At 48.6% G+C, this 14,507-nt stretch overlaps 2 protein-coding genes across 9 annotated transcripts in view; one reads left to right on the forward strand and one right to left on the reverse strand.

Moving 5' to 3' along the window:
* The window catches only part of NUMA1 (nuclear mitotic apparatus protein 1), a 70,584-nt gene extending 63,934 nt beyond the window's left edge, over positions 1-6,650 (reverse strand). For 5 of the 7 annotated variants that reach the window (XM_083609508.1, XM_083609503.1, XM_083609494.1 and 2 more), the window contains exon 1: positions 6,428-6,645. The gene's annotated coding sequence lies outside the window, so the exon portion shown is untranslated. Of the gene's footprint in view, positions 1-6,427 lie in introns of all 7 variants that reach the window. The other 2 variants (XM_083609511.1, XM_083609504.1) reach the window with 2 other exon arrangements.
* LRRC51 (leucine rich repeat containing 51) lies at positions 5,645-12,991 on the forward strand. Of its 2 annotated transcripts, none has more exons than XM_083610174.1 (6): positions 5,645-5,779; positions 8,581-8,606; positions 10,404-10,501; positions 11,338-11,543; positions 12,435-12,583; positions 12,768-12,991. In XM_083610174.1, exons 1-6 carry the CDS (start codon positions 5,660-5,662, stop codon positions 12,907-12,909), a joined length of 741 nt encoding a protein of 246 aa, XP_083466300.1. In that variant the 5' UTR covers positions 5,645-5,659; the 3' UTR covers positions 12,910-12,991. The 2 variants fall into 2 exon arrangements, with proteins under 2 accessions (XP_083466300.1, XP_083466301.1); XM_083610175.1 differs by lacking the exon at positions 5,645-5,779 and adding an exon at positions 6,740-6,868.
* Positions 12,992-14,507: the final 1,516 nt, after the last annotated feature.

Here is a 14,507-nt window from a genome sequence, read left to right on the forward strand (position 1 = left end):
GGCCATTTGTGATATCCACAGGACCTGCTGGTGTTCTTCCCCCGACCTGGGCTTCTCCTCATTTACCTTCAGCTCGTCAACCAGCTCTTCAGGGAGCCCCAGGGTAGATGATAACGATGATTTAGATTTATTACTTGACTTTCACCATAAGGTCCCATGGCAACATGAAAATCAATTTGCAATAAAAAAAGTGGAGTGGGTCTTTAAAACATACACCTCAGGTGTCAAAGGCAGGGCAAAAGTTGGGAAAGTGGCTACCACAACACTTTGGACAGCACAGTTAACTATTTCTGTGTAGGAATAATGTCACATATTCAGTGTTCCTAAAAGGTCAGGCATTGTACCGATGCTCTGAGATGACAAATGCTGCTCCTGTATTCTGGCACTGGGTGACCTCATTTTTGACTTGAGATTCTCCAAGGCCACATCCCACTCAGGAATGTGGCAATATTTAATCATGATAGCAGCAGCCTTCATGTTCTCAAGATGAACTCTTAGATGGAAGAATGGCATGCCATATGATTTAAATTTGCATTGCATTTCTGAAGCAAGCAGTTGGAATGATGAAATCAAAGAGTCCTCACTATAAAGGTCACGCTTGATGAGACTGATTGATATATTTTTTAATAAAACTATGCTGAGATGGAAGGTTTTCATTTGCTTTTGGTTTAAGGCATTACAATCAGATTTACCTGAGTTAATTAAGCCCTCTGGCACTGGGTAGGCTATAAAATGTAACCTAAAAAAGTAATCACACCACCCATGGATCATAAAGCATGATACAAAAAACAAACAAACAAACAAACAAACAAACAAACAAGAATTGAGACAATGAAGTTGCATCCAACACTAGTTTTTGTCGGAGGAGACCCAATGAAATGAATGGTTACAGTGCAAGCCTCACCATGTCTATTCAGGAAGTCCCCGTTAAGCAGAATAAGTCACATCCATTAATTTCAATGGGTATACTATGAGAATGAAGAATGCTGGCAACGAGCTAAATGTTTGGAACCACTGAGGTCATCATGCTTAGAAGTAAACCCCTTTTTCTGAGTACCTCAACTTCCACCTTCCACCACACATCAAATCCCCCTCCACACACTCAAATTTGTGTTCAGCCAGGGGAGGGGCAGGGATGACATCCCATTCTCAAGTGGCAGGCGGAATAGAATGTTTCTGGAGTTTGCTCTGTCAAGGATGGAAAAAGTTCCAAAAGTTCTTAGGCATCAACACAGAATTTTCCTGGTCTTGGAATTTTTCCAGCTCTGGATTGAGCAACCACCCTCCCCCACGCCTGGCATTTACAACAAACAAAACAAGCACAAGTGCTCCTTCGTTTACTCCTCTGCTTTTTGAAGCAGAGTTCAAACAGCAATACTTCCAGTTTAGAACATTTTCCAGGCAACCTTCCTCTCCTGGAAGCAGCCATCGTCTCTCTAGCTAGCCCCTTGGCTTCAAAAAGGCTTCAACATCTGGATTCTACTAACCCACTTCTGAGATTACTTCAGTGAACAACAATGACCTTCTCCTTTCTGCTACCGGATCTCTCCACCTCTTTATTGCTATTTACTGCTTTCCTATTAGGAGGATTTGTAGCTGGCTGACTGACTGAACGCAAAGAGTGCTCACTAATGGTTCCTCGTCATCCTGAAAAAGATAGACATAAAACCAAGATGATCAAGGGTCTGGAGACTAAGCCTTATGAGGAACTGTTGAAGGAGCTGGGTATGTTTAGCCTGGAGAAGAGGAAACTGAAAGGAGACACGATAACTATCTTCAAATATCTAAAGAGTTGTCACGTTACAGCTTGTCAACATCCTTCTTAAATTGTGGCGCCCAGAACAGGACACAGTATTCCAAATGTTAGTCTTAAAGCTGAAACAGGGTTCTTAGAGCATGGCCAGTTACTGCTTGCCGTTCTAGCCACCCTTCTGAGGGGTACAGATAGCTTTTGGGGAAGATTTCAGCAGGATCAAACAATAGAAAGGACTGCTGCTTCTGCTATCAGTTTTTATTATTTTTCTGTATCCACCATTTTAAAGTATTGCTATGTCTTGCATTTGTATAATGCAAGAGTTGACTGTTTGCTGGGCTTATTTAAAGTTAGGTTCTGCACAAAGTGGATTATTGGGCAGGTATACACAAGCCTGTTTGCAGCTGGTCTTTTTCCAGGAAGTTTTGAGATTCATCTTATTATCTTGGAATTTGGAAGCATGAATTAGCTGGTTGGCTCATCAAACCACCCTCAGCAGTTTTCCAAACTGTTTAGATTTAGTTGCACATTGTGTATGTGTTTAGTTTATCTCATAATTATGACATAGATTCTAGTGCTTTTGCACACATCTAGTCTGGAACAATTGTTGCTCACTCTTGAGCCTCTTCTCTTTCCCTTTCCATTCTTTCCCACACCCACCTCTTTGAGGTTCTGGACTTTCTTAGGCTTGACTATCTATCTTGTCCTTCGTGGCTTCTCCCTTTCTGCCCCTAGTTTTATTATTTGTATACACATTTTGGGGTTAGACCCTCATATCATATGACTATAAAACTACAATATTGTATAAAAACATGCTTGGAAGTCCCTCTTGGAAGAAGTATGGGGGGCCACCTCTGCCCATTCAAATTTTTCCCAAAAGTACAGGGCAATCCTCATACCCTTGTATCCAGCTAAAATACATAAAGAGAAGGGAGGGGAGTGAAAGAGGCCCTCCCTCTGCCTCTTCTCATAGATTACCCTTGAGAGAATGCAGCCCCCCACAGAAAGATGGTTGCACCCCCCCCCCCCGCTTTAGCACCACCTATCCTATGCAATGCAACCAGGGACACGGAGTGAGCGTGCTGTGAAACTGTAAAGTATCTGGTTAGTTTGGGCCCAGTTTTATAATCTTGTTATGGTAATTTTGAATTGCATCTTCTACAGCATTAGCTACCCCTCCCAGTTCAGTGTAATCTGCAAATTTGATGAGCATCCCCTCAATTCCTTCATCCAAGACATTTAAGAAGATGTTGAACAATAATACACTCAGGTCAGAACCCTGTGGCACCCCACTTGTCACTTTTTTCCAGGATGATGAGGAACCATTACAGAGCAATCTTTGGGTTCAGTCAGTCAACCAGCTACAAATTCACCTAACAGCTACCTTGTTCAAGCCACATTTTACCAGCTTTCTCGTAAGAATATCATAGGGAGCTTTGTCAAAAGTCTTACTGAAATCAAGATACACTATGTCCACAGCATTTCCCTGATTTTCCAAGCTTGTAACTTTATCAAAAAAAGAAATGAGATTTGTCTGGCATGATTTGTTTTTGAGAAACTCATGCTGGGTCTTAGTATTCACAGCATCCTTTTCTAAGTGCTCACCCACCAACTATTGAATTATCTTTTCTAGGACCTTTCTGAGTATAGATGTCAAACTCACTGGTCAGTAGTTACCTTGGTCTTCTTATTTCCCCTTTTTGAAGATGGAGACATTTCCTTGCCTCCAGTCTGCCTGGGACCTCACCTGTTCTCAGAGAATTCTCAAAAATTATAGACAAAGGCTCTGAGATTACGTTTTTAAGTTTTCACCATACATATACTGAAAACAGTTGCTGGCCAGGATGTTGTTGTTGTTACTATTATTTTATTTATATCCCGGCTTTTCCCTGCATATAACAATCCATAATAAGCTATTCATAATAAGTCGTTAAGTCGTGTCCGAAGAGTCAGACATGACTAAATAAATAAGCTATCAGTAACTAGTTTTTCAAGTCTGTACTTAGTAATTAAAATACAATTAAAACGACCTAATCATAGGCAACTAATTGAAACTGCATAGTGACAAAACTCTTAGAAATGCTGTACTTGTTTTCCCACCACAAAGAGATGGTGAATAGCTGAGCTGACTCATTATTTGCAAACCACCTTTCAATTTAACAACACTGACAAGGCAGCCATAAAATACAAACACAGGGCAAAAGGAGAAAAAAGGAGAAAAGACTAAACACAGCGCAAAAAATACAATTCCACAAGAGTGACAAGTATCACTGTTATTGTTCAGTGAAGTATTGCAAAAAAATAACACTTTAACACCTGGGCAGACTTCTCTGGACACCCCCACAGAAAAGGCCCTATCAATAGCTGCCACTTGCCATACATCAAACCTGATAACCCGCCCCACTGTACTTGATTTGGACTTCACCCAAAAGGCCCCTCCCTCCCCTTGCTAAGCAGAACTAAAAATAATTTAACCAACCACACCCAGCCATCTCCCTCACACAGATCCTGGTGGGGCACTTTTAAAAAGTTACCACTGGTTTCCCGCTCCTCCTCCAAGGAGCTGTGAGCAGTGTGTGTTTCTCTTTTCTATCCACACCGCTCTGTGCTGGGCTGCGAGCAACCGGTTCCGTGGCTTAGGGGGAGATCTGAGCCTTGGGTTGCTGAGTCAGTATTCTGACCACAACACCAGACGGGGGACAGACATTCATCATCATAATAATAAATTTGTATTTATACCCCGCCCTTCCTGGTTCAAAAATCAGGCTCAGGGCGGCTAACAACAAATTTAAAACACTTAATTATAAAAGCAGCATAAAATACAGTATAAAAACATGAATAAGAATAAAATTCAAAAATCAATTTAGGGGAAATAAGCATTAGATAATCCCCAGGGCTAGCTGGCTGAATTGGTCCTACTTGGGCCAGCGAGGAGGCCAGGGGAGAATTAGCTGTGGGATCTCAGAGCGGGTGATCTTCAATTCAGGATGCAAACCACCACACAAACCTGGGGCAGTTACCCTTACATCTTCGGTGAGGCTGTAATGGATAACTACAATATATGCAAAGGGCTAGCAAAGCGGATCTTTCCCTATACAGAGCATTTATAAACACTGAAGATGAACTGCTATTGCTACTAGTATTATTAAGTGCAAGATACCCCGGTAGGTAGCATCTCTCAAGGTAGGAACTCCCCAGATAGAAGTGCCACCAAAATATTCAATTCATCTGAAATGCTTCATTGTACAACATATGGCTCTTCTGTTGTGAATTGGGCAGAGGGAGCGCCGTTGGATAAGCGAGTATTTGTTTTCTGGCTGAGTTCATCTTTTAAAACTTTTTTCTGAATTAATTCACCAACACTTGTGACTTGCAAGGGGGCGGGGGGGCGGAAGGAAAGGTCTTCTACATTTTTAAGACAGAAACATAAATGCTTGCTTTTCTTTTTACAAAATAAAGCAGCTGCAGAAGTTCGGAGCCTCAGATTAAGGCCATTTGCCACTTGGCCAGTTTTGGGTCAGCCCGTGTGTGTTTGTGTTTATCCCTTCTCTCAGCTCAACCTACTTTGCAGGGCTGTCCAGCGTGCCAAAAGGAAGCCAACTCAAGCCCAGGCTCATGGAGGGAGGAAGAAACGCATACCGAAGAAAAGAGCAATAAACCTCAAAACAGATCTAAAGAGAAGCAGCAATATAGCAACTCCTAGCCCGTGTGGCAAAGTGGTAATGCTGCTGGATTAGGGACCCCAGGTCCAAATCCCCACTCTTCTTGTGAATTTCACAGCCAGGGCCTGGGAGAGACCCGGGTTCAAATCCCCACTTGGCGATGAAGCTCACTAGGTGTGACCTTGGGAGCCACTCACTGCCTCTCTCGGCCTCAGCTACCTTGGAGGGTTGTTGTGGGGACTAAATGAGGAAGGAGGGAGCTCCTTGGGAGGGAAAATGCGGGAAATATATTTGCAATAAACAGAGAAAACACACAATCGCCGCTTTGTTATTTCACAAATTGCCTGGTGTCCACAGGTGGGAGGCAAGTGAAAGAGACCGTTAAAAATTTTATTTACTAACAGGCCAGTTGGGAGAGGTGCTTCCTCACCCTCCTCCTCCTCCAGGCGAACTCGGGGCTGCTCACTTTCTCCAGGCTTCTTGAGAAAGCAGGCGGAGGAAGCGGAACTACCCGCCACTTGACCCGGGGTGGGGAGGAGAGAAGTGCTTCGTTCGCCCTCCCGCTTTTGGGCGCCTTCTGAAAACATTTCAATTTTTTTGTAACCCCTTCGGACGACCCTGTCCAGATCTTAACGAGTTTTAAAATCAAATGAAAAACAAAACAAAACTGGTTTTACGTTAACTTTTCTTAAATGGGTAGTAACACTTTGGGGGTTTTGTTTTTTCCCCTCGTTCTCTCGCTTTGAGGTCGTCCCTTTTCTTCTACTTTCATGAGGTAAATGAAACGACGCGAAACGAATCTACCCCCCCCCCCTCGTGGCTCCTTGAGAGGATTTTTCTTTTCTTTTTAAATTTCAATTTTACACACGGGGAAGGAAAGTACCGGAGAGGCTCGTTCCCTTTCCAGGAGTTGGGGAGCGCCCCCCCCCCAAAAAAACACCAGACGAAGAGCGGGGAGGGGAGGGCTGCCTTCCTGAGGTAAATCTTCCCGCGCGCCCAGCCGCCCGCCTACCTGCCGCGGGGCCTCCTCTCCGCCGTCCTCCTCGCGAGTCGGCCTCCGGATCCAAGCGGCTAGGCCTCCGTCGCCCCCGCGGCCCAAGGGACAGGAGAGGCGCCGCGAGGGTTAAAAACTTCCGAACAAAACAGAAAAATAAAACGCCCGAGAAGCCACAAGGCTGAGGCCTCGAAGCCCAGAGGCGGAGACTGCGCCTGAGGCGGAGAACTACGTTTCCCGGCGGGCCCCGCGCGCGCGCGGGAGGGAAGGCTTCGCTTCCCGGCAAGCCCTGCGTGGCTGAGGAGCTTAAGGACTACGTTTCCCGGCGGGCGCGGAGGAGGCTCCGCCCACGCGATGTGTGTTTCGGTTGCCGTGGCGACGGCCCCGCCCTCTGTCCGCACCGCGTTCCAATGTGCAAGGCAGAGAGAGGCGGACTCGGCGGGCGAAGCGGCGGGCATGGTGAGTGCGCGTGCAAAGGGGGGGGGGATGGAGAAAGGGATCCGTGCAAGGCACGGCGGGGGTGCGCGTGCAAATACTAGGATCAGTGCAACGCAGCTGCAGCAGCGGGGCTCGTGTGAAAAAAGGAGGAGGGCTTGGCACAAAAATGGGAGCAAGGAGAATGACCTGCGAAAGAAGAATGGCAAATGAAATTAATGGAATTAATTTCGCGGAATTAGATAAATTAAGAGGAATTAGATTAAATTAAGAGGAATTAGATAAATTAAGAGGAAAGATTCGAAACCTGCGGGATCAGAGATTCTTAGAAGACTGGAGTAAATATTTGAACTGTTTGAAAAGCAGTTGTAATCAACAGATGACGGTAGTAGGACTTTGTGAAATATTGCAAGGAAGACCCTGAAAAGAATGATTTGTGAATGATAATTAAAAGTAAGAAACTAAGAAATGCAGAACAAGTGATAAAGAACGGAAAATCTTCAGAGGTTGTTGACGGAAGTCTAAAATATTGTATAAGATCAGAAGTTAGGTTAAATGATTGTTGGAAATGATATGTTAAAAAACCAATAAAAATATATATTAAAAAAAATAAAGAAGAAGGAGGAGAGCATGCAAGACCTGGCGGAAGCGCCGCATCCCTTGGTGCAATCGCTTTCCTGCTTCTTCGTGGAATCACAGTGCTTTGTAGGCCCTGCTGTCGGAGCAGCAATTTTGCAAAGCACCTGCCACAGCAGGATGGAGGCTCCCGAGCGTTGCATTGGGGAAAGAACTATGGGTTTCTGGTTTGTTTCTTGTTTTTAAGTCTGCTGGCTATCGTGTTTAGGGGGCTCCTCCAGGGTCCTGCTGTTTGCAAGGTGATGGATCTGAACAGCTTTCCTTCCTCGCCTCTCAATGGAGCCCTTCAGCAATCCTACGGAGCAGCCGACTGCTTGGGGACCTCTCTCTCCTTCAGGCAGAGCTCTGAGCGCCAGAAGCATAAGCGGCTCGGCTTTGGAGCAGCATTTCCAGCAAGAGCCTCCGCAGTTGTGGAGCACTTGCGCCAAGGTGTCCCCGGGGCAACTCTCACGAAGCAGAGAGGTGCCCAGCTCAGTGTCAGAAAATCCCAGGTGGGGCTGGGAGACGGCACTGCTGAAACCCTGGGGAGCTGCTGCCAGCCAGTGCAGGCAGTACTGAGCTGGGTGGACTAAAGGCCTGACTCTGTATTGGGTAGCTTGCCTATGTATACAGTCATACCTTGGATTGAAATAGCTTCGGGATAAGTATTTTTGGGTTGCGCACTGCGTTGACCCTGAAGTAACGGAGCGCATTACTTCCGGGTTTCGCCACTCATGCACGCGCAGTCAAAATGATGTCATGCGCGGAAGCGACAAATCACGGCACGCGCAGACGCGGGTTGCGTTCGCTTCTGGATGTGAACGGGGCTCCAGAACGGATCCTGTTCGCATCCAGAGGTACCACTGTATAGTAAAACCAATCTCTGATTTTTATTGTTGTTTTACACCTTCGCAACCATTTGCTTTGAGAGACGAGGAAGGAAAGCTGTTCAGATCCATCACCTTTTTCTTAATTCACCCCTTGGTAGAATGGGGTACACAGCCCCATTGAATTGTTTTGATGGGGGCAAATTCAGCTGTCCATCTCTGGGGGACTTTTCTGCATGTTGGATCTCCCTGCTGATAATACACGTTGCTTCTTTCTTTTTCCATCTCCCTCAGGCTAGTTCTGCGATATCGTTTCCCAGGTGAGTAGCGACCTTGACACAGTTTTGCTACAAATTTGTACTGTTAAGAATTGTGCTGCGTTTTTTTTAATACTGCAAAAACTGCATTTTCAGAAAGCTTTCTACTATCGCCACAAGATTTATCTCCTAGCTAGTGAGAGCCGATTCAGAATTATTGTGTTGTTTATAGCCCACCTTTTTCTCCAAGGAGCTTGTATCGTTCTTCCCCTCCTCTAGTCCCCACAACGACCCTGCAAAGTAGGCCAGGCTGAGAGGGACTGGCCCGAGGTCACCCAGTGAGCTTCCTATGGCCAAGGGGGGATTCGAACCCTGGTCTCCCAGGTCTTAGTCCGATGTTCTAACCGCTACGCCCCACTTGCTCCTTCGTCTTCTTTGGCGATCCCTCATAGCCGAGTAAGATTGTCTTCCATGAACATGGTTTGAACAATGAGTCCGTAAGTGACTGTGGAGGCCAATTCTGGATCCACACGTCCTTCCACAGTGGGGACATAGGTTTCCAGGTGGGAGTTGATCACGGTGTGGATTTACCAAGTGTGCCTTCCTCTTAGCACGTTTCTCCCTTGTGTCCTGAGTTCGAGTGTCTTCAAAGCCCAGGACACCTTTGGTAAAGGCTGTTCTCCAACTGGAGCGCTCACAAGCCAGTCTTTCCCAGTTGTACAGTGTTTATACTACATTTTAAAGATTTGCCTCGAGAGTCTTTAAACCTCTTTTGTTGACCACCAGCATTACGCTTTCCATTTTTAAGTTCGGAATGGAGTAGTTGCTTTGGAAGACGATCATCAGGCATCCGCACAACATGGCCAGAATCATTGCTTCAACACTGGTGATCTTTGCTTCTGCGAGAACACTGATATTAGTTCACCTGCAGCTGGCAAAATTCTTGCAAGGATCTTAGCCCCGCTGGCTCAATGTCAGTATAGACCAGCTTTAGAAAATATCTAGAAGGCCCTAGTTTGGCAGAAGCAGTCGTGATGCATGGCTTGCCGCGTACAGCAAAAACAGGCAGCCTTCAATTTTATGACCACCACAGTATTTGCATTGCGAGAGGAGTGTCTGAAGGCCCCATTCATACGATGTGTGCACAGCCTCTGGCCTCCTTTGGTAATGGTGGCAGGCAAGGATAGAAATGTGTCCTTTGCTCCGAAGCAAAAGCGAGAGGAACACTGCTGCCCTCCGCTGGAGACAGGCGGCGCAGCCTCACCACCAGTCTCTGGTGCCAGCCCTGCAGTGTTTGCCATTCCCACCCACCCCCTCCCAGTTTGACTTCAAGGCAACGCCTGTGTTGTAACGAAAGGCGGTCGCTCTTGGAGACAGCCTGCAGTGGTGAACCGGATACTTCCCGAGAAGCACACGTCACCACTCTGCACACCTGAAGCGTATGTAACCTGAGGTACCACTGTAGTTGTTCTCTTTGACATCTGGTGGGAGGGCGTTCCACAGGGCGGGTGCCACTACTCCTCCCCACCCTCTCACTATATATAAAGGTCTGGTGACTTCTATTTCAGTGTATCTGAAGAAGTGTGCATGCACACGAAAGCTCATACCAAGAACAAACTTAGTCGGTCTCTAACGTGCTACTGGACAATTTTTTAATTTTATATATATATTTCTACTGCGTCAGACCAACACGGCTACCTACCTAAATGAGTGTGTAAGTCCCACACATTGCAAGAAGTGCCAAGGTGGGCAGGGCAGAGCAACCGAGGGGGGAGCAAGGCCCCCTGTGTAACTAATACACACACACACCCAAGGACAAATGGCACCAACCTTCCTGCGTGTGCAATTGTGTTTTGTTAGCACAGGGGGAAAGACTTGCGCCCGGTGGAACTACAGCACGGCCTCCCTCCAGGCGCCTCCGTTGGACTACTCATTTCGGGGCATCAGCTTCATGCAAGGTATGGCATAACCCGGCGGTTCCCAAACTCACCCCCACGGCTCCATAAACTCACCCCAGCACCCCCTATTTAAAAGCCGTATTCAGAACAATGGCTCAAGTTTGTACATTTTGGTGAATTAATTCAACTCGTTTTAAATGCATTTTGAATGAACTGAATTACATCAGGCTATTGCCTTCCTAAGGGACGCGGGTGGCGCTGTGGAATAAACCACAGAGCCTAGGACTTTCTGATCAGAAGGTCGGCAGTTCGAATCCCTGTGACGGGGTGAGCTCCCGCTGCTCGGTGCCTGCTCCTGCCCACCTAGCAGTTTAAAAGCATGTCAAAGTGCAAGTAGATAAATAGTTACCACTCTGGTGGGAAGGTAAACGGCGTTTCCGTGCGCTGCTCTGGTTCGCCAGAAGCGGCTTAGTCATGCTGGCCACATGACCCGGAAGTTGTACGCCGGCTCCCTCGGCCAATAAAGCGAGATGAGCGCCGCAACCCCAGAGTCGTCCGTGACTGGACCTAATGGTCAGGGGTACCTTTACCTTTACCTATTGCCTTCCTAAGTGGGTTGTGTAAACTGCTATTATGAATAACGCTTTTTATAGGATAGGGGGCACTGCGGATGAGTTTATGGAACCAAGGGGGGGGGTGGCCCCCTAAAACCTGGGAACCCCTGGTCTCAAGCGTTACAAACAGGCAGCAGCTGCATGGTGGCAAGGGAAATGTCCTCTGCGTGTTCTCAGAGGCACTGGCTGCTGGTTCAGCAGAGCTTAGCCGCGAAGGACGCACAACAAGTGCTCCTTTCCTGCTTCCCTGAACCTGCCTTGCCCTTTCTCTCCCACCCCCAGACCTGCTGACGGAGGAGCCGAGGGCCGGCCTGAAGCCCATCCATCGATCCGAAGGGGGCCGGCTGCTGACGCAGGCCATCTGGCTGAACAACAACACCCTCGGGGAGCTGACCCAATTCACGGAGACTGTGGGCAAGCTCCTGGAGTACCCAGAGGACATCTACTGGATCGACCTCTCCTTCAACGACCTGCCGATCATCGACCCGGTAGCGTAGTCCGTTCCCCGGAGCTCCTTTAAACAGATTTCACTGTTGCTCCGCAAAGCAGATTAACGCACCGGCAACACCGTCCTTGCCGCCATCAGATAAGTTCGTTGGTGGGGGGCTATCAAGATGCTAACTGGGGCGCAGCTGCCTCGGTTGAGTGCTGGAGCTATTATTTATTTCGTTTATTTGATTACCCGCCCTTCACTCTGAGCTCCCAGGGCAGGTTACGGCATTAAAACACAACATCAGAACCCATTTAAAAGAGCTTGAAATCCCAACAGTAAGGTGGGTGCTGGTAATAAGACACTTCAAAAAGCAGGATAAAGAGCTGCAATGAAGGCGCCATTCAGATCTCTGTGGGGAGGGAAAAAGTAAAAATGTGCCAGTCTCACAGCTTAGGGGCTGCCACAGAGAAGGCCCTTTCTCCCTGGGCCTCTGGGGGTGGAGGAACAAACAAAAGGGCCCCCCTCTTCCAATCGTAGCACCCGAGAGGATCTGTAGGGAAAGAGGCAACCTTTCAGATACCTGGGGTCTGTGTCATTTAAATACCAAATTATGCACCTAGAATGGGGCCCTGAAACCGGGGGAAGCTGTTTTTAAAACAATGAAGTTTTTAATAAAAATTATATTAATACAACCAACCAACCAGGGAAAAGGTATGTGATCTAAACAGAGCCCCAGGCAGTAATCTGTGTTTTGAACCAATGGAAGTGACGTTCAAGGGCAGCCCTACGGAGAGGGCGTTGCAGTAGTCCAGCCTGGAAGTTCCCAAAGGGGGGCTGGATTTGGATACAGGTAGGGATCTCCGCCGAGCGCAGCACCCGGCAGATTGCAGCCTGCCCGGCTGCTGTTGCCTTTCTGAGCCCGCCGCTTGCCGGCCTCTCTGCCCAGGTGCTGACTTCCTTCTACAACCTGCGCCACCTCAACCTTCATGGGAACGCCATCCAGCAGCTTTCAGAGGTGGACAAGCTGGCGGTGCTCCCACACCTGCGCAACCTGACGCTGCACGGAAACCCCGTCGAGGAGGAGAAGGGCTACAGGTAAACACTCGCCCTCCAAAAAGAAAACCCCCAACCCTCAGGGAACAGGAGTGCGGGGCACACAGGACAGGGGAGCGGCAGGGGCTGGAGTCTTAACTGTGCTCCGCGTGAGAGAGGAGGGAGCCAGGCAGGCAGGCTGTCCTCCAAACGCTGACCCCGGCACTGTACTTTGCACGTTGCGCAGGAGCTACGTCCTGTCCACTCTGCCCCACTTGAAGTCCTTCGATTTCAGCGGCGTCACGAAGCTTGACCGCACCACCGCGGCCGTCTGGAGGCGCATGAACATCAGGCCCAAGAAAGTCCGGAAGAGAAGGGACGACTACTGATGGCCCCTCTGCTCTGGCAGCAGGGAGAGGAGGCCCCTGCAACCCCCAGCCTCAATTGGGAATAAAGAGTTAGAGCACCTTGGCATGGCAGAGCATGGATGGGGGAAGGGAGAGGGCCGGGGGGAGTGTGCGGGGCTGGGAGCCTTTTCCTGCAGTTGTGCCCAACGGCCTCAGCCTCCCCGCTTTCCGGGATACAGTGGTACCTTGGGTTACATGCGCTTCAGGTTACAGACTCTGCTAACCCAGAAATAGTGCTTCAGGTTAAGAACTTTGCTTCAGGATAAGAACAGAAATCGTGCTCCAGTGGCGAGGCAACAGTAGGAGGCCCCATTAGCTAAAGTGGTGCTTCAGGTTAAGAACAGTTTCAGGTTAAGTACAAACCTCCGGAACGAATTAAGTACTTAACCCGAGGTACCACTGTACGTCGGCCTGGGGATCCTGTGGTTCATGGGATCCTGGAACTAGAAGGATCCTCTAGCCCAACCCCATGCAGTGCAGAAATCGCAGGTAAGGAATCCCTGGCAGATGCCCCCCCCTCCACCACAACCTGTGATTAAAACCCTCCAAGTTAGGAAAGTCCATCACTTCCCAAGAGAGTCCGTTCCACTGCCAGGCGGCTCTTAGTGCCAGAAAGTTCTTCCTGACGTTTAGTCGGAAACTCCTTTTCTTGCCGTTCGAAGCCGTTGGTTTCTGGAGCAGCGGAAAACAAGCCATGTATGATAGGGCACCTACAGCGCTCCAGGTGATCAGAGAATTGTAGCACCGGGAGAGTCATCCAGCCCCACCTTCTGCAAACCGAAGGTGCGCAAGGCACCTTCGTTTTTCCTTTTTGTTTCAGATGGCCGGAGCCAGCCAGCCAGCCTGCCTTTCCTGACCTGCAGATGTGCTGGACTCTCCATTCCCATCAGCCCCTGCATGGTGGCAGCCATCTTGGAGGGCAGGGGAAGGCTGCCCTCGCCCAAAGGGAAGCCACTGCAAACCCAACAAGGATTCTGGCACAGCGTAACAGGTGCACAGAGGATGCGGCCACTGTGGATTTAAGGCAGCTGCCCTCCAAATTCTCCTAACAATGGGGTGAGGCGGCCGGGGTACGACGACAGGGAATGACACCTCCCAGACCCTTTCCTTGTGCCAGCCTTGAGTCCCTTCTCCTCATTCCCTCCCTTCCCCATGGAAGTGCAGCCCTCACACGCTGGGAGTTTGGTTCCCCCCATCCCTGGCTCAGTGGCAGAGCACCAGCAGGGAGTCCTGGGTTCAGATCCCGACATCTCAAACACCTAAGTGGCAGGAAAGAACTCTGCACCAGAGAGCGCCTCCTGGTCCTTATGGAGCCTGAGGGAGAGTCACCTGACCTGCTACAAGACCCGTTTCCGTTCAGTGACGTTTGTGCGGGGAATCGCATTTTGCAGGGTGGCGCCCCCACTGCTGTGTATCTTTGTTGGCGTTTGCCAGTTTCTTTTTCAATAAAAATGTTTGTCCAGGTGGCACCAGGTGTATCAGCTCTCTGGTTCTGCTGTTTATTTAGAGTACCCAGATCCCGGTACCTCCTCCCTGCCTCATTCCTGAGCTTGGAGGGCCCAGATTCCCCAACCCCACCC

The sequence above is a fragment of the Podarcis filfolensis genome, assembly GCF_964270895.1.
Source record: "Podarcis filfolensis genome assembly, chromosome: 4".
NCBI lineage: Eukaryota > Metazoa > Chordata > Lepidosauria > Squamata > Lacertidae > Podarcis > Podarcis filfolensis.

Excerpts from the sequence above, each read along its gene's own strand:
- LRRC51 (XM_083610174.1), top strand. The coding sequence starts at position 5,660 with ATGAGGAAGGAGGGAGCTCCTTGGGAGGGAAAATGCGGGAAATATATT. Across the intron at positions 11,544-12,434 it reads ACCTGCCGATCATCGACCCG|GTGCTGACTTCCTTCTACAA; the intron begins GTAGCGTAGTCC and ends CTCTCTGCCCAG. Across the intron at positions 12,584-12,767 it reads GAGGAGGAGAAGGGCTACAG|GAGCTACGTCCTGTCCACTC; the intron begins GTAAACACTCGC and ends CACGTTGCGCAG.